This window comes from Mobula hypostoma, chromosome 9, assembly GCF_963921235.1.
Source record: "Mobula hypostoma chromosome 9, sMobHyp1.1, whole genome shotgun sequence".
NCBI lineage: Eukaryota > Metazoa > Chordata > Chondrichthyes > Myliobatiformes > Myliobatidae > Mobula > Mobula hypostoma.
Window position 1 is genome coordinate 41,734,747 of NC_086105.1, and position 20,567 is coordinate 41,755,313.

The following is a 20,567-nucleotide window of genomic DNA, read 5'->3' on the forward strand; positions in this document are numbered from 1 at the left end:
CCTCCTAATTACAGACAGCTTATCTAATATACCAAACTTATTAGACTTTTAAATCATTAGAGTATTGTAGCTGACCTCACACAGTGGTTTCTGCTTTGTAAATCTGACTACTCTTCATCATCACTGCTCATTCGTTCATTGCACACTTTAACGCCCTAGTGATACTCTCTTCTCCCCGAGGATAGTTTGAGGTCTTCTTTCTGTCTGCGGGCTAAGTGAAATTTTCTATGCTGGAATCCGCTCTTGGACCCCCTTCTTGTTATTTGTCTGTTTAAACAAATATCTCTGCCTCCTTGAAACTGTAGGTTTGGCTTCAGAAGGTTCATCCATCTTAATTTCATGATATGGATTACATAATTGATTTTTGTATCTCTCATTTCTCTGTCTCATGTCTGTGAAAATTAATGGCTGTGGTGCAGCAGCTGTTAGTGGGTGTAGAGCACTTGGTGCCATATATTTGCAGGATAGAGTGAGCTGCTCCTGTATGCAGTGGGCTGGAACAGACGAAGCTGCTTCCAAAGCATAGCTGGCTGTGCTTCGTCTAGTTCGTACAGTGAGCATGTTCCCTTCTACGTGCACTTTAATGGTTGTTGGGCTGGATTCCATGCACGTGAAGGCTGTGATGCAGAGTTTCGTTGATCAGCACTTTCATGGCCGAAAGATATTGTGGTCCTGAATGTCTGCTTAATTTCCATTGGGATATCAGTTTCATCATGACAAAAGCAAATCAAAAAGCACCAAGGACTGCTGGCTACATCCACCAAGTGAATTTGACATTACTCTCTTTCCTCACTTAACACCAAACCTGGCCTTTTCCACCCAGTAGGCTGTTGGCATCTCAAGCTCCAATATCTTTGCTGAGCCAAGTTGGAATGGCTGGATTGGGGGTCACAATGGCATATGGGTTAGCATTAGAGCTAGTAACTTGAGGGCATGCTATTTTGCTGCCAGAAGCATAGAAACAGTGCAGGCTGTCCCCAGCATATCCTCCGACAATGTTGGCTGTTGACACAAATGACTATTTCACTGTATGCTTTGATGTCTTGATATACATGTGACACATAAAGCTAATCTTTATACAATCTAAATAGTGCAGATCTTCGGCTAGAAATTCTCCAGGGTGTGCAATGACATGATAAATGTGCCACGAGAAGTGAGCCACTGCTTGTATTTTATGAGGGCACACTGCCACTCATGAAGGTGAAGGAGCTGCGTGCAATAGTGCAGGCCACGTATATTTAACACCGTCAAAGTCCTCTTCTCTGTATGCTCTGGTGGGGGGGGGCAGGGTAGGACAGGGTATTATTGATGAGCAGAATCAGAGTACTGGAGAGATGGGATCAGTGATTGAGGGGCTTGAATTTGGCCAATGAACTGACATTGTGGTGGTCACAATCAGATGGGTGAGTTGGTAAGTGTCACGATGTGGTTGGGGCTGGGTTGAGGTCAAAGTCAGATGGGGTACTTCAGAACGAGCAGCAGCTAAAGGTGAATTTTTAACTTGAAGGACACGTTCCTGGATCTGGTTCCAAAGTAATGAACTCCATGGGCTGGGCCCAGCTCAGGTGAAACCCCTCTGTTACACTAACACAGCGCTGTCATTCGTGTGAATTACGTGGGTTCCACATGCAGGAATTGTACTTCTGGAAGTGATGGCCACAAACAGCAATTCTCATTCATGAATGTATCTTGTAGAAAGTCACAAGGCTCCTTGTTTTATATCCCAAAATAAACAGGGTCATTTTGCACTTAGTATGCAGTACTTATACACCTGGTCAAATGGACAAGCACAAACTTGACAGGGTGGAGTGAGCGATGGTTCGTGCCAAGATCCATTATCCAAATCCATTTACCTTTTGACCATTTTAATAGTTGTGCAGAAACTTAATTCGAACGGTTTAGCGTAAATTAGTGTTTCATTTACTCCATGGTTCATCAACCACAGCTTTACTACTTAATTAAATAATTTTCTCACAGTCAAAACTAAATTTATCTTTTAGGTTTGCTTGCGTTAAGGTGAAAAGAGGGAACTTGAGCTTTTTACATTATATTTATTTATCTAAGTGATTTAGTCTCGCCTATCAACGGTCATTGGGTGTCACATCCAATTGTGTTAGTCCCCATCAATAGATGTCCATGGTAAGACACAGGAAAATAGGAACCAGTCGCCATATCCTGGGAGCGATAACTCAGCAAAGATAGTCGTGGCTGATAATATTCCCCCTTGTTCCTAGGGCAGCAGCAGAACCTTTGCTGCCTGAAGAGCCCTCTAAGGTCAAGACTTCAGAGCTTTGTTGTGCAATGATGATACCCACACCCTGTTGTATGCTTCATAGACATATCTACCTACGGCAGGTCCTCAGAGCACTGCGGACTCCCAGTCAATGTTGCTTATCCATTGCCGGGGCAGGTGAACATTAGCGTTGTCTGCAGGAAAACATTGTCAACATCAAGGTGCTAATTGGACCGTATGGACAGGCCATTCCATGCTCTGGGAGTAGGAATTGTGTTCTGAGCTCCATCCAGGCAGGAGATTACTAGGAGGACAGAAAACCAGTCAAGAATGTTGTCTAAGTCTTCCTGGAGAAACGTACAACAACCCTATTGACTTTTAGGAATATTTTAAGTTCAAGTTTAACTGTTATTCAACCATACCTGATTGTCGGTGAATACAGCCAAGCAGAACAGTGTTCCTCCGAGGCTAAGGTACAAAAAAAAGTACCAACAGTCATACACAGCACAGTTCACTTAAAGAATGTGTAAGGTAGCAGCATAGCAGTAAACATATATTGACACACAAAAATATAATATTTCCAAGTCCCTAAGTGTCATGTCTTGTAGATTGATGGTGCATGGATGCTGTCAGCAAGAAGCTCGCAGCAATCCATTTATCAGCTTGTGCAGCTGCAGACAAATGCAATCCAGCTTGTCTTCTACTGAACAAACTGGAGGGCAGCACAGGAGGGGCCAGACCACAACCCAGCATGGACTTCAGCGTGCCTGCCATGCCTTTGCTCTCTCCCATACCACCTGCAACGTTTCTCCCTTGGGTGGCTGCAACAGGTGACCCTGCAGCCTGAGGGCCTTGTCCGGGCTGCAACGGAGGCAACACAGCTCCCGTGCAGTCAGTCTCGCCAATGAACTAGTGAACTGGGCTTGCAGTAACAATGTCATCAGGGTCTTGCAATCACAAGAAAAATGCCCAAGACAATCACTCGCTGAATTTATTAGACTGCACACTGCCTCTGTGCACAGACTCTGCCCCTTCCTATAGCAGGTGGCAGCACAGTCTGCACCAAGTCCAGCTCCTTTGCAAATGAGCAGCTAGCTAGTGGGTTTTTAGGAAAGACATGAAGGACATAAAGTTACACTAGTTGGACCCGGAGTGGCAGCAGTGACCACGTATGCTGCCATGTTACCAGAATATGACCATTTTGATAAAATGAACAATGAAAGTGGAACAAGAGTATCCTAGAAGATGCTGTGAGCTCTCTTTACTTGGAAGCACATGGAAGCCCAGTGAAAATAATGGAAGGAGAGCACCACCTCCCTTATTGCCTAGCAGGGTGGGCACCATTTGTCCCACCTACAGCAGAGACTGAGGATCCAGTTCGCTCTTTAAGAGCAGAAGCATGTTATCTTCAATCCTGAAGGAATGTTTAAGAAGAGAAGAATTATTGTCAGGTCACTTAACAGGGGAAGGATAAATCTCTGTCAGTTTCCTGTCCTCATTCTATAGAGGGATATATGTTTTCCAATGGAGGAAGGGACTGGGACACAGTGATGGTACTGGATACAAAACAATGAAGCAACCCTGTGTCCGATTGGTGTCTCAGCAATGCAGTTTTCAAGTGCGTATAGTTGACTTGGTGAAGTAGAGCATTTGGCTTCTGGGTGAGTTTTCTCAGACATTGGTGCTCACTTGTGTAGCATTTCGAGGAACTTCACAAGAACATTATCAAACAAATAATGGTGCAGCATGAAGGGAGATAGTGAGGCGGTAACCAAGAGTTTTAAGGTAATCTCCCCAAAAGATGTTCTAGCACCTTAGTTTGGGAATGGTCAAGAGGCTGGTTATTTTGGAGAGATCCCTTTTTTAAAATCCACCCATCATAGTCAAGACACCAATCATTTGCTTAGCTCAATCCCATTAACTAAATTAAAGCATTTTTAGATTGATACACATTGGGTTTGTGTTATGGGAAAACCAAATATTTGCGGGTACGCTTCGTGTTTGTTTATGACAGGATCTTCATTGGATCTAAGATTCCATAAACCTGAACATCGTGATTTGTTCTGCTAGAGTCCATGGAATTTCAGCAAAGGAACAGACAACAGGGTGTGTGCTCGTCTGCTGTAATGGATTTATTGATGTACAACCATTTCCCCTACCCTCTCCTCATATTCTTTGATACCCTTGTCTTTACACAATTTTGATTTATTCTTGAACTCTGAAAATCAGCTCAACTGCTTGCCTTCTGTATTTTAATAATCCTCTTGTGAAAGGAATTCTGCCGGACGCTACATGGTGCTGATTTTAGTATACATGTCTACGTTTATTTCATTGATTGCCTAACTGGGAGTAGTTTTATTAAGTGATCAGTGAAACAGCCGTTCTCACTTGTCTGTGCTCAGCTGATACAGTTACACATCATGCTGGAACTGGATGTCTAAATAGCGATATCTTTTATTTTGTATCACTGAGATAAAATTGTAAGAACACAAGGAATATTAGCCAGTCAGCCTACCAGCATGTGATGCCATTCAGTCAGGTAATAGGTAATTTAATCTTTGGTTTCAGTTCAGTTTTCCTCTAATTTTGTCCTATAACTGATTTCTCTGCAGTTCAAGAATGCTTTAAATATAATTAGTGACTCAGCATCCACAATTGCCTGGGATAAACTGTTCTAAAGATCAATAATCCTATAAAATGAAAGATATCGATAAGAAAATTATACATTTTCTTTACAAAAACAAAAGTTTGTGTAAAAGAAAAATTACTTTTAAAGAGCAAAAGAAGTTTAAACATTGTTGATAGTTTTCTTTTTTAAAATATGAATTATTTTCTTTTTTTAAATATGAATTATTTTCTTTTTTTGAACAGTCTGGCCAGTTCACTGAAGATATGATTCCGACAGTGGGTTTCAACATGAGGAAGTTGACTAAGGGAAATGTCACCATAAAGGTAGGTTTATGGAGTACTTTGCCAAATGCTCTTTATTTTGCTCTGCAGCAAAACTAAGTTTTAGTAAGCTCTTGGGTGTATGCTGTTCCTCTGTCACTGAACAATGTACCTTTTTAATTTTGGTTCAGTAATAGATCACCTTTTGTGTGGAATGTGCTTGCTTTTGTCAGGCAAACTTGGGTTAGAATTTTTTTGCTTAGAAGAATGTATTTCTGTGCTACTTGCTTATCTGAAATGTGATTGAGTCTTATCAAAAATGTGAATAGAGCATTGAACAATACAGCACAGGAGCAGGCCCTTTGGCCCATTATGTCTGAGTGAGTACTATCCCAAATTATACTAAACCACTTTCATTTCTATATGATCCCTCCATTCTCTGCATCGTCATGTGTCTATCTAAGAGCCTCTTTTAGTCAGGTTCTGGTGTTAGTTAAAAAGGCTTGTTAGCAGGGAAGACCAAGCAGCTCCTCTTCTTGCAAGTAGATATGCCTTCAGTTACATGATGTTCACTGCCACCATTCATCTTTCTTGTTACTATATCCCAGAAGAAGGAGAAGAAGAAGGAGAAAGCCCTTAACTCCGAGTGGAGTCATTGGGACGCCGTCATGACGGTGTTTTTTATTTTTACGAGGCTGAGTTGCTGGCTCGATGCTCAACCCAGCATGGATGGAAAGCGTGCAAGGGAGCCGGCTGGATTCGAACTCAGGAGCCTTCGCTTCAAAGTCCGGCACTGATGCCACTACACCACCAGCCGGCTTACTATATCCCAGACCCCATCCATATATCTGAAACCCAACCACTTCTCTTTCAAGCCACCACTCTAGCTTGATAAGGTGTCCTCCCCATCTCATCACCACCCAATTATCCGTCTAGCACACTGATGCCTCTTTATTTTCTGGGGTCATTTCTTATATGGCCGCCACTTCTCCTTTACTTCTGACCCTCCATGCTTACCGCTGAATCCTGCCTAACTTTCTCCAGTAGTTGTGAAATTGTAGAGGAAAAGGAGGCAGGGTGCATTCATGACATTTATGAGTTAAAGACAATTACACTTGTTAGCCACTTTAGAGGTATCTCCTGTACCTAATAAAGTGGCCACTCTATGTTCATGGTCTTCTGCTGCTATAACCTATCTACTTCAAGATTTGACATGTTGTGCATTCAGAGATGCTGTTCTGCACACAAAAAAGATTGTACATTTATAGTGAAACTATATTTTTAAATCTTCTTTTGTGGTTGTGATCAATATGTGTTGCTGGATCACATTGTTCCTATTTCCTCCATGCCATCACTTGGCATTTCTATTGCTCTCCAAGAGCAATGCTGGTTACTAGTACTTCACATTCATCAATTTAATGCTACATATCCCTCTTCACTTGCTAACCTTATAGCAAAAGGTATTCTTTTCCAGGGTTCAACCCCACCCCCCTCACTCTCCCTTCTCTTATTTCCTGAAGGCATGACTAGAATGTGATGCCACAGAAATAATTTATCTGATGGGGCCTTGGCCAATTGTCTGCATGTCTTGTGTACATTCCAGAATACTAAACGAGCAGATGAGGAAATAGTGATGAATTAGTTGTCATAAAAATTATGCAACTGTTCCTGCAATCTGGAGGGTGACAGCTATAACCCATCATTTTTTTAAATAACGGAGAATGAGAATGGGTCACTATGATTTATTTGGCTTAATGACAAAAGAAGGGAAAGTTAGAAAGTCAATTATAAAGGATGTGCTGACAGGACACTTAAAAATATCCATGGGATTGGAGAAAGTCAACATGGATTTATGAAAAGGAAGTTGTGTTCCAAGTATCTATTGGAGTTTCTTTTTTGGGAGGATGTAATGAGAAAGAGCTAGCGTATGTGGCGACTTCGCATTTTTCAGAGGTTTTTTGGTAAAGTATCACATAGGAAAATGCACAAAATGAAAGCATATGGAAATGGAGGTAGTAAACAAGCATGGATTGAAAATCGGCTGACAAACACTAGGAAAAATTGCTACCTGACCTGGCCTGCAGAGCTCCTCCAGAAGTTTGTGTGTGTTGTTAGGAATAAATGGGTCTTTTTAGGGATGGCATGCAATGCCAAATGTGTTACTTTAAGGCCCAGTGCTTTAGCCCCAGCTTATGCACAGTATATATCAATGATTTGCATTATTAGATTTTGTTCATTATTTTCCTATGAAATAAAATGCAGTGAAAAGCTATTCTTGCACACTGTTCCTACAGATAGATTGCATTGAGGTAGAACAAGGTAAAACAGTAATAATGTAGAATTAAGTGTAACAGCTATGGAGAAAGTGTAGTGCAGATACACCACAAAATGCAAGATCAGAATGTGATAGATTGAAGTCAAGAGTCTATCTTATTCTACTAGGGAAACATTTAGTAGTCTTATAACAGTAGGGTAGAAGTTGTCCTTGCCTGGTGGCACATACTTTCAGGCTTTTGTATCTTCTGCCCAGTGGAAGAGGTCCAGCTGTATTGTTTCTAAATTAGGTGGGGTTGTGAATCTTGATGATTTTGTGATAATCTGTGTGAGGAAAGATTGGGTTGACTGGGATTGTATTCACTAGGGTTTAGAAGAATGAGAGGCGACCTCACTGAAACAGTTAAAATGCTGATGGCATTCAGCAGATTGGATTCACAGTGTTTTCTCTTGGCTAGAGGAGGGTGCCTAAAGAAACAAAGGTAACAATCTCAGGATATAGGGTACAATGCTTAATGATGGAGATGAGGTGTTGGGGAACCTGAGGCACCCCTGCCAGATGATTGGGTGGCTTTCTGACAATTCTAATAGATTTCAAGAAATACAATATTTTAAAGACAGGAAGATTAGATGACAAATAAAAACATAACTATAAAGATATTTTTAAAGCAAGCCACTTATTAATGAAGTCATCTATCTTCAATACTAGAGTAGGAGTGGGGCTATGTACATACACCAGTCACCCCGCTACAAAGCTGAAGGGTGGGGTGCTTGCATTCATCGCCCTATCAACTTGGCGATGAGTCCATTGATGGACAGGTGTTTGGCATCTGTGGAACCACTGGCCAAAGATTCAAAGTTTAAAGTAAATTTTATTATCAAAGTACACATGTCACCATATAAAACCCTGAGATTCAACTTGTTGTAGGCATACTTAAGAAATCTATAGATAATAACCATAACAAAGTCAGTGAAAGACTGCCGAACTATGGTGTTCAGCCAGAGTGCAGAAGACAACAAACTGTGCAAGTACAAAGAAGGAGAAATAAGTAAGCAATAAATATCAAGAGCCTGAGAAGAAGAGTCCTTGAAAGTGAGTCCATTGGTTGTGGAAACATTTTAATGAAAGGACGAGTGAAGTTATCCCCTTTGGTTCAAGAGCCTGACAATTGAGGGGTCGTATCTGTTCCTGAATCTAGAGGTATGAATCCTGAGGCTCTTGTATCTTCTTTCTGATGACAGCAGTGAGAAGAGAGCATGTACTGGGTGGTGATGATGGATGTTGCCTTTCAGCGATGGCTTTTCATGTAGATGTACTCAATGGTTGGGAGGGCTTTACCTGTGATAGACTGGGCAGTATCCACTACTTTTTGTAGGATTTTCTGTTCAAGGGCATTGGAGTTTCCAGTCCAGGCTGTGATGCAGCCAGGCAATATACTCTCCACTGCACATCTATAGTAGCTACCCAAAGGTTTAGATGCAATACCCAATCTCCACAAACTCCTAAGGAAGTAGAGGTGCTGCTGTGCTTTTTTTTCCCATAATTTGTGTCCTTTGAAATAATAACACCTAGGAATTCAAAGATGATCACCCTCTCCAACTCTAATCCTTCTGTGAGGAGTGGCTCATGGATATCCTGGTTTCCTTTTCCTGAAGTCGATAATCAGCTCCTTGATCTTGCTGATACTGAGTAAGAAGTTGTTGGTATGACACCACTAAGTCAAATTTTCTGTCTCCCTCCTGTATGCTGATTCATCACCACCTTTGATTTGGCCTATGACAGTGGTGTTATCATCAAACTTAAATGTAGCATTGGAGCTGTGCTGAGCCACACAGTTATAAGTGTAAAGCAAGTAGTGCAGGGGACTAAGCACACAGCTCTTGTGGTGAATCTGTGCTGTTGGAGATCATGGAGGAGATGTTGTTGCCCGTCCGAACTGACTGGGGTCTGCAGTCCAGGATCCATTTGCACAAGGAGGTATTGAGGCCATGGTGTTGGAGCTTATTGACTTGTTTTGAGGGGATAATGGTATTGAATGCTGAGCTGTAGTCAGTAGAGAGCATCTTGATGTATGCATCTTTGCTGTCCAGATGTTCCAGCATTGAGTGAAGAGCCAATGAGATAGCATCTGCTGTGGACCAGTTGCTCCTATAGGTAAATCTGAGCAGATAGATCCAAGTCGTTTCTCAGGCAGGAGTTAATATGTTTTATCACTAACCTCTCAAAACAATTCATCACTGTGGATGTAAGTGCAACTGAGTGATAGTCATTGAGGCAGGTCCCCATGTTCTTCTTAGGCACTAGTATAATTGAAGCCTGCTTGAAGCGGGAGGGTACCACACACTGCAGAAGCGAGAGGTCAAAGATCTCAGTGAACACACTAACCAGGTGATCAGCACAGGTCTTTAGTACTTGGCGAGGTACCCCATCTGGGTCGGGTGTTTCTCGTAGGTTCACCCTCCTGAAGGATGCTCACACATCTGCTTTAGTGACTGAAATCACGGGATCATCGGGGGATGTTGGAGTTCACGATGGTCCCTCCATGTCAGGCGTTCCCAATCATTTTATGACGTGGAAGCCGGGTTTGGAACCCCTGCTCCATGTTTTGATGGTCAAAATGAGCACAGAAGGCACATCCATGCCCTGCCATTGCCATGCAAGTAACCTGTGTGATATGCTATTGGTGGGAGGGGGAAATGTCACCTGAGAGGGCTGGTGCCAGAGAAATGCATTTGTCATTAATATAAGTTAAGTTCCCTGCTTTTTATATTATTTTGAGAGTTTTGCATAACAGCTTTTGAAACCTGATTGTGAGAATTTACCTAAATTTCTATTTATTTTTGCTGTGCAAATCCTTTTCCAAAGTCATATCCTCGAACAACCCCCTGATGTATGAATTTATGGCTTTATCCTTCTTCAATCTGTCCCCTTGGCTACTCCTCTTTCATGCTGTGTTCTTTGTAATCCTCTGAGTTTTGAAACTCTGTGTGGCTCTCTTCATTCCTTTGTTTTTTTTAAATATATTTTTATTATATACTTTTATTTGTATCCCCTTGAAGAGCTGGCAAGTGATTGTGTAATGACACAAATTTTTTTTTGCATAAGACGCAGGTGCACTGAACCAGGAAGAGGCCTGTGTCTGTGTGAATTCTACTGGCACAGTTGCCTGTGGTATCAGTGATGTGTATTTAATAAGACAGTGAGACAACTTGAGTTATGATGTGTAGAAGGCATTTGGTTTAAACTGTTTGTGAACACATATGTTTTGCAAAGCCGAGTGTAATTGTTGGGTGACTGCACAATTGAAGGACACTTCTGTTTCAGAGAGATTAGTTCACCTGTAATTTGAGAAAAATCTGAAAACAGAGCAGCTTTGTAAGAATGCACAATAACAGAATGGTTGATTGGACGTAATGACTAAATAAATTTTCAATGACTTGAGAAGGAGAGTGCTCATCTTTCAACACTAAGTTCTAAAAATCACTGTAAAAGCAAATTGAATTGGTTTATTTAGCCATTATATTTTGCAGTATTTCTTAAATTAACTCAATGGCTTCAGGTCCTCAAGACCATGGAGTATCTTGAGTTTTTCTTCCTACCTCCAGTTACATGCTTCTAAAATGATGCAAAGGGTTTTCATTGTTCCTTAATGGCATCATGCACTTCCCTATCCTTAGACTTAGTGATGTCCTGCTCTGTCATCTGCAACCTCTCTTTAAAAACGTCTCAGTAATAGTTTACAATGGGTTTAAAGCAAAACTATTGTACAACTTTGCGGTTATCTCAGAATGGTGGAGCCCTTCTTGGTACTTGATGTGTATTTAAGCTATTAGTAATATTTGAGTAATCTTGTAAATGTGTTGATTAAGCATTCTTTGTTTAAGTAATTCACTACAGCTTATATGTAAAAATATATGAATTGCATACGTCATGACACTACCATGTGATACATATGTGCTTCACTTGTTGTAAACATGAACTAAGTTTGACTCTTATTTCGGACTCCTGTCTTGTCCTGTTTGTTGGTTTAATGTTTTGGAATTACAAACATAGTAGTGGTGAATATTTTTACAACTAACCTGAGACAACTCCCTATCTGTGGAAGTGCAACTAGACATCTGAGTTTTTTTTTTAAAAAGCGATGCAGCACATGTTCTTCAGAAGGGAAGACATGATCAAGTTCTTTTTTTAAAAAATGGCAGAAAGTGGAAGAATTCCTCGGTTTCGTAAATAGTAAGTACTGTGTGATAATAATCATTAAAAAAAAAGGAGCAGAAATGGCTGGCTATATTGGCTAGGTTGGCGTGGTTGATTCCACAACAGATAACTGGATTTTGTATAGTGAATCAATTGAGCACTATTTTAAAGCAAATGGAATAGCCAATGAGAAACCAGTACTAATTTTGCTGAGTGCATTGGATTTGAAGGCACACAAATCCAATGACTGCTCCAACCAAACTGGCAGAAATTGCAGAAAGTTTTAGGTTTCATAAGCAGAACCAAAGGAAGGAGAGTCCATTTCAGCCTACGTGCCTGAATTGAAGAGCATGTCTGAACATTGTCAGTTCAATAATGGGCTTAATGATGCTCGTGAGAGATTGCTTAGTGTGTGGAATCTTACAAGACAACATTCAAAAACTGATATTAACTGAAGCACAACTTGCATTTAAACAGCAGTTGAAATTTTATCAATGGAAACAGCAGAGAGAGACACAGTTGAGTTGCAGTCAGGAATGAAAATGAGTGTTTACAAAATTGCAATGCCTAAACAGAAATCAGCCTGGCTGAACAAATTGTGATACTGTTGTGACAGGGTTCGCATATACCAGACCAATGCACGTTTAAAGGCAAAACTTGCAGAAAATGCAACAAAGTAGGTCACATAGAAAGAGCATGTTGGGCAAGCAAAAATAAATGGACTGCACAGGGAAGGGAAAAAGATAAAATCCCAAGTTGCAGTTTCAGATAGAGCACTAATCTGCATACTGTAGATGAAAAATCTAATAATGATGAGGGTGATGTAGGAATGGGTAGCCTTGAGATTTATAATGCGAAAACAAACAACAGACAAGCAATATGGCTTGCACCAGAAGCGAATGGAAAATTAATTAAAATAGAATTGGATATTGGCTTGCCTGTTTCCGTTATTCCACGACTTGAGTTTTAATAGCCTTTCAAATTGAGGCTTGCAGATATCCAGCTAAGGACTTGTGCTGGAGAAAAGAAAACTCCTGTGATAATGACATTAGTAACAGTGAAAAACAACAACTGACAAGCCACTTTGGGCTTGTATGTGGTAAAAACAGGAAGGACCATCAATGTGGTGTTGTGAGTGGCTGAGATAATTACAACTTGATTGGAGATCCATCTACCGTTTGCATGCCACATCCACTGTAATAAAGTCAACTTAGCGAATTAAGAAAGTTATTGGATGATGCAACAACTGTCTCCATTCTGTATACCATGAATTTTTGCCCACCTCTGTGCCTCTGATTGGAAAGTATATTGGACCAAGGAAGGACTATGCTGCTTAGAGGAATTGTGAAAGTGATGAAAGCAGTGGTCCAACTACAGCAGCTTTTGTCAGAGGCAATATATCTGAGAAAGCTTCTGATAATGTTAATCCTTTATAATTTATACTTTATTGTCGCCAAACAATTGGTACTAGAACGTACAATCATCACAGTGATATTTGATTCTGCGCTTCACACTCCCTGGATTACAAATATTAAATATTAATCACGCAGTTACTTGTGAAATGTGGTTTGGTTTTAAGCTAAAAAGAGTTCAAGGAGCTTCAGGAAAGTTGCAAGCATTTGGCTTTTGTGAGTATATATTTTAAAAAAGCAGATTCTGCTCTGTGTGCATTAAGGTTTTTGCACGGAGTTCAAAAAAAGATGCTTGGAAAGGTAGATGAAAAGACCAAAGCCCATCTTAATGAATAGAAGGCCAAAAAGAAAGGAGTCAATGGAGATACAAAAACGAGAATTTGTTGGGTGATGCACATAAAAAATACTGGAGGAACTCATTAGGCCAGGAAGCATCTATGGCAAAAGGTACAGTCGATGTTTTGGGCCAAAATGTCAGCTGTACTTTTTTCCATGGATGCTGCCTGGTCTGCTGAGTTCCTCCACATTTTGTGTGTGTTGCTCAGATTTCCAGTATCTGCAGATTTTCTCTTGTTTGTGATTTGTTGGGTGTTGTTATGGATGCAGAATCCATGAGGAGAGATCAGATTGCAAAGGGAGCAATAGAAGGATTAATAAAAGAACACTCCAGTGAACTAAAAGCACCTTCCCAAGATCGAGCTGTACAAACTAGAAGAAGAAAAAAGAAGAAGGGTGTCTAGAACTATCAGAACTACTTCCTGCAGTTCCAGAGTCAACTCCTACAGCCACCATTGAATCAGCTCCAGAACCTGAGATTATTTCGCAGCCCAAGTCTCAGCTGGCAAGCAGAGTTATTCCCCCCCTTGTCAGGAAAGATGTTATCCCACAAGAGTATGAAATCCTCAAGAGCAATTAATTCTTTAGGCCTGAATGGGACAACTTAAAATTTACTATGCTGTGGATGTCTTTATATAGTAGTTGTATTATATAATGCTATGCTGTGGATGTCTTTATATTATATTTACTATACTGTGGATGTCTTTATATAGTAGTTGTATTATACTGTTTATATAGCTGACATGTTCTCTCTATTGAGTTGGAGTTTATAGCTAAGCAGGGAGGAGTTTTGCATATTTAAGAAAATTTAAAGCATTGCAAGTGAAATATAAATTGGCTGCCTTATTTGTAGATATAAGAAGTATGATTAATGTGGAAAAGCCAATTAACAATATCTGGAAAAAGGCATTCAAATCTAATAGTGATGAAGAATTGAGATAGTATAGTTATTTTTAGGCCTGATTATCGGATCCTTTCAATGGATCAGCAGTATTCAAATATTTGGGGAAACTGGGAAATACAGATAAGGGAATGTAAAATATTTATGCACTTTTGATGGAAGAAGAGCTCAGTTTCTGGGAATGCTGACTTGCAACTTTGAGTTTTGCATGTTGAATTTTGGAAAATTCAAACTTATAGTGAAGCCATTTGTCCCATTGTACTTTTGTTGGTTTCTTTCTCGAATGTGTGGTCATCTTTACTCCTGAAGTCTTTCCTTTCCATTGATGACCCAGTAAATTTCTTAAATACTCCTGACTTCAAACTTTTTGTGGAATTGCTTCACCAGCTTTTACAGACTGGTCCTGACAATTGTGAGTGAACTAATTACGTACAGGGTACAGTGTTGTGAATGTTGGATTAATTGGCTGCTGGGCTATACTACCAGATTAGAAACATCTCTTCGCCGCAGGAAATGAATAATACTAACTTTATTTATTTTTAAATGGCTGAGCCAAAGAAGAAACGATGAGAATTATCCTCTTAAGATAGTACAGCAATGTTTTGAATTAAGAATCTCTGGATTTCAGTTTTCCAGTTATTGGTGATAATTCATACAAACAACAGAAGAATAGATGCTATAATATTTTAAATACCTCAATCCTTTTCAATTTATCACAGTGACTGAAAAGGCTATTGATTGAAAATTATTTGATAACTAGAATGAGCACTTGGTCAGCAATATAAAGCTTTGAAAATAGACTCAATAGTAGCTGAATGGTAGAAAGGTGCATTGGGACTAATTCTTGAAGTTCTACTAAAATGATTTTTGCAACTTTTGCCTCTACTCAATAAAGTGAAAGGTACCACTGTTTTACCATGTACTATATCTTGTCCATTGCCACAAAAAGAGTTAGTGTGAAGTATGTGCTATAGTCCTCTTCATGGATGGGAATTGGTCAGATGGAAATGTGTGAATCCGAGGGTAGGTAAAACCTTTTCAATCCATGTGGGGGTGGAAGCAAGTTTTTTTTGTTGTTGGTGATGATTATAGTTCGCAAAGATTTCCCATGAAGAGAACTATTTATCTAATTCCTTGTGTGGGCATGCCCTTACACTAGACCTTTCATCACTACACCCTAACCCCTGCCAGGTCCAATCAGCCTTGCATTTTGTCCTTCACTCCTGCTGCTCAGTACAAAGGTCAGGAAAATCTGACTAATTTAATATTTTTAGATCATTAATATGGACTCTTTGTACATTGATGATTGTGTTCTTGCTGAGTAGGGCAAGTGAGAAGTAGCAGTGAAGATGGAGGGGGTATTTGATGAAATGGAGGATGGGTGATGACAGTTGCTTGCTTTAAGTAGAACCACAATAAAATATTATTGTGGCTGTTCAGACTCAGTCCTCATCTTCTGCACCAGTTCCTCCAGCCCTCAGTTCCCTGCTATTTTAAAAATATCTCCTCTTCAAATACTTCCTGTGACATCTTCACAAACCTTTGGGGTAGAAAATGCAGTTTTAAATGACTCATCCCTTATCTTGTGACTGTATTCCCTTACCCAAGAGTCTCTGACTGGTGGAAATATCTCACCCGCTCATGCCCCCCTTAAGATTCGCACATTTAAGTGAGATTGTCTCATTTTCCTAAACTCTACAGAATGTAGATGGATATAGGCTAGAAAGACCAGTGCAAGAGGAATTGAGTTAGAGAAGAAAGGGGAACCTATGAATATGGGAGGTAGTGGTACTCTAAAGGATGGGTGAGTAGAAGAACTGCACGATACATAGGGCAGAGGGAAGGGGTTTGAGGTCTTTCTACCACTGAAGATAAATGAGCAGTAAATGGCTTGATTCAATGGAGGTTTAATTTTTTCATTGAAGCTATTATTCCACATTTTCTAAATTTCGTAGTTGATTAGATGGAATCCTGAAATCAGAAATAAGACATTTTAACATTGTTAAGAGGCAAAATGTCATCGCAATTCCAGTATCTCATTAGTATCCTGTAAGGTAGAGTCTTTTTTAAAGTCAAAAGTTGCATAACAAAGTTAATTATGGAAGGAGCGCCCATTCTGAGCCTGTCACCCCGACTGGAGGGCTGCCTGAGTCATCTATCTTGGGCCAGTCTTTCAAATTGTCCCCAGGTGTAGCCCATTTTCTTAGATCCTTCCTCTCCCAGGGACGAGGTCTTTGGAGCTTCTGTTGGCATTTCTGCAACTCTTTTTTTTCAGGATGGAATTTGCTAGCCCCATGCCCAACCTCTCCTCCTTTTATAGCTGGGCTTGGCACCGTCCATGGTGGAGTTGAGTCTGTGTTACCAGTGTGCAAATTCTGCTGTCTTTTAGAGCCTTACTTTATATCTTTTGTGAGTAAGTTCTGCAAATTGCTTTTCACCCTCAAAGGTTCGTCAAATGAACTCCTGCTTTCTCGTTCAAGCTGCATACCAGCACAATGTTTCATGATATATCGCAGGCAACATTGCCTATGATTTCCCGTTATGATTATAACAAGGTATTTATACATTTACTTTGGTAGGGACATTCAATGTCATTGATATTATATGCAGGAAGACTTTCTAAAATCCCATTGTGGGGCTGGCTGGTGGTGCAATGGCATCGGCGCCGGACCCGAGAGCAGGGGTTCCCGGGTTCGAAAACAGTCGGGTCCGCTCCCGAGTATGCTTTCCATTCATGCCGGGTTGATTGTTGAGATCGCAACTCGACCTCTTAAAATAAAAAAAAGGAAAAATACTGCAAAAAATGTCTTTGTGAGGAGTGGCGTGCCACACAGTCTCTCGCCTGCTCCTCGCCTTGTAAAAGCCATGGAAAAGACGACATCATGGACGCACGCACACACACACACACACACAGACGCACATGCAGAGACTCGCACACATGCAGGCACACGCCAAAAAAAAATCCCATTATTTAGAGTGGAGATCATCATGGAAAGTTACCTTTGAACCTGTCAGTATATATTGAACAATGTAACTCAGTGAGCCACTGAATTCGTCATTAAAATGTACACTTCTAACAGAATGATTTTTCCCAGCACCAAAATGAGTGGAAGTTGGTGATGAATATCTTGATGTTTAACGTGTTATGAACAGGATCCAGTAATGTAAACTCATCCACAGCGCTCAAAAAGATTAAAATTTATTCATAATTGTTAGGAGGGAACTGAATTCTCATTCCCAGAACTGGTCTCTGTGACATGAATAGGAAGCTGGAAGTGTGTAATCCTGTGACTATGAAATTTAATTGAGGAGCATTAAAGAACCAAGAGGTCATTTATCATGAAACAAGTACTGTACTATTTTACAAAATCTTATCAGTGTTAATCTAAATAAGCACGGTTGCCATGTGGACAGTCAGCTTAGTTTGAAAATTCAGATTTTTATCCATGAAACCACTGAATTGTGGAGACACTGGAGTAGAGATGTTAGGACTACATTGTACGTAGCTGATAGGTGGTGTCGTACCCCACCCCCTCTGTTCAGGGATGGGTTTTCCAGTTTGACAAAAATGGCTTTTTTTTTAACCCCTCTTTCAAACGACCTGTCCTCCCTGTCCAACATGTGCACATTGTTATCAAAGCAGTGTCCTTTGTCCTTTAGGTTTAGATATAAAGCCGAGTCTTAAACTGAGGTGTTAGCCCTCCTATGTTGGGCCATCCATATGTGAAGTGGTTGTCTTGTCTTGCCATGCCAATGTACAGATCTGTGCAGTTCTCATTGCATTGGATAGCATATACAATATTGCTCTGTTTATGTTTGGGTGTAAGATCCTTGGGGTGAATGAATTTATGTGTTTGTAGGTTTGAGAAACACAGGGATTTGGTGTTGGTTGAAAATCCTTCTGAGTTTCTCTGAACCTACAGCTACATCTGGGATGACAGATCAGTGAATTTACGGACAGATCAGCCGTGATCTTATTGAATGGCGGGCAGGCTTGATGGGCCGGATGGCCTATTCCTGCTCCTGTTTCTTATGTTCTTATGTTATGACAATGTTTTTCCGTCTGCTTTGCTCCTTACCTCTGTCTGTTGGGCTGATGCCCCCTGCTGGTTTTTGTTGCTACCTTGATGAAGGCCCAGTCAGGGTAGCCGCAAACTTTCAAGGCTTCTCTCAAATACTGTGCTCCTTGTCTTTAGCTGTAATATTGGTGGGCACATTCTTAGTGTGGTGATGTAGTACTCTGAAAACCCCCAACTTGTGTTCTCATGGGTGATGAGAGTCAGACCATAGATACTGATCTGTGTGGGCTGGTTTCCTGTAAACTTTAATATCTAGATGTCCATTTTCTTTGATAAGTACTGCACAGCCTAAAAAGGCCAGTCTTTTGTTCTCAACATCTTTTTGTGGCTTGTTTCTCATGGATTTTGATCTTCACCCAGGTGTTGTCCACATACCTGAACCAATGACTGGGTGATGTTTCATGGGAGGTGTTCAAGGCTGTCCTTTCTACTTCTTCCATGTATAAGTTGGCTACAATAGGAGACGCCGGCATACCCATGGAACATCTGTGTTTCTGCCTGGAGAAGACATCTTTGTTATTAGAAATGGGTGGTGTTGAGACAAAGGTCGAGTAGAGTACGTACCTGATCCGCGTTGAGTTTGGTTCTATTCTCCAGGGTACTATCCTGATGTAGCCATTTTCTTATTGTCTTGATAGCTTCTGAAGTGGGCACCTATCAGCTACTTGCAATACATCTCTACCCTGGCGTCTCCAAACAGTTCACACCTCCATTTATGCAAAGATGAGACTAATGACCCTCTCATTAGCTCTGTGACTTTTAACGACCCTCGTGTAATTACTATACCTTTAAACAACTCAGAGTTTATAAACCAGAAAACTACCCAGCATGGATTAGAGCTGAAGAAGCCTCTCGGATGAGTGGTGAAGTGTCTTACAGACAACACAGCAAGTCCAGTTGCTTTGATTTGCTATTGCTTGCAGATAAAGATTATTCATTATAAGTGACATTCTAAATTCCAAATACAATTAGCTTTTTTTAAAAAAAAATTAAGGGCTGTCATGATTTAAAATTTAATTTGGCAGCAATAAAAAAAATTAGTCATAAAAGATGAGGATCTCAGGGAGGTATTGCAGGGAAATGAATGGTATTTCTTCATCAAGCTTTCTGTTCGTTATCACTGTGCAAAATGTATAAGAGGTTACTAATATTAAGAACAACAGATGGTGCTATTTATGATTTAAGGGATGAAAGTGAAGGTGAAGTGGAAAGCAATTTGCATATGCAACACACAAAATGGTAGAGAAACTCAGCAGGTCAAGCAGAATCTATGGAAAAGAATAAATAGTGAATGTTTCGGGTCGAGACCCTTAATCATGACTGGAGAGAAGGGATGGTATCTTTTTTTTTCTAGTCCTGATGAAGGGTCATGGCCCAAAACGTTGACTGTTAACTCTTTTCCATAGACGCAGCCTGACCTGCTGAGTTTCTCCAGCATTTTGTGTGTGTGTGTTGCTTGGATTTCTGGCATCTGCAGATTTTCTCATGTTAGTAATTTGTGTATAATCAAAGCATGAGATGAAATGGTGAAATGTTAGAAAGAGAATGATATTCAGATTTGCAAATCTTTCCAAGTAGGACTCTTAAATAAAATAATTATCAGATGCTAGCTTTTAAAAGTAAGGAAACAGTACAAAGGAATTGAAACCATCATAGGCTAGGTAACATTCTATGGTTGGAATGCTAATTACTTATTAATAAATTGAATTAATCTAACTTTATCTCAAATACAAAAAAGTTCTTACAATGAGAAAATATACTTATTTGGCACTTTATGCATACAGAAATACTTTGTACAGTATTATGCAAAAGTCTTCAGCACATTTATGTCAAATATATGCATTTATTGATATTATTTTTCTGAGCACAATATTTAGATTGATCAAATATCCCCAAACCCTGATCTCTTGCAATATGACATATTCTCTAAATATCCAAACACATTGTTAAAAAAATCTCATGTTATAAAAGCAATACACACAAAATGCTGGTAGAACGCAGCAGGCCAGGCAGCATCAATAGGAAGAAGTACAGTCAACGTTTCGGGCCGACACCCTTCATCAGGACTAACTGAAAGAAGAGACAGTAAGATTTGAAAGTGCGAGGGGGAGGGAGAGATCCAAAATGATATGAGAAGATAGGAGGGGGAGGGATGAAGCTAAGAGCTGGAAAGTTGATTGGCAAAAGGGATACAGAGCTGGAGAAGGGGGAGTATCATGGGATGGGAGTCCTAGGGAGAAAGAAA

General features: G+C 40.2%; 1 protein-coding gene across 1 annotated transcript in view; it reads left to right on the plus strand.

Annotated features, from left to right (window-relative positions):
* The window catches only part of LOC134351676 (ADP-ribosylation factor-like protein 8B-A), a 103,327-nt gene that overhangs the window by 21,741 nt on the left and 61,019 nt on the right, over window positions 1-20,567 (plus strand). Inside the window, exon 2 of the mRNA XM_063058158.1 lies at window positions 5,105-5,185. Within this exon, the coding sequence (XP_062914228.1) occupies window positions 5,105-5,185 (81 nt within the window). The remainder of the gene's footprint in view (window positions 1-5,104; window positions 5,186-20,567) is intronic.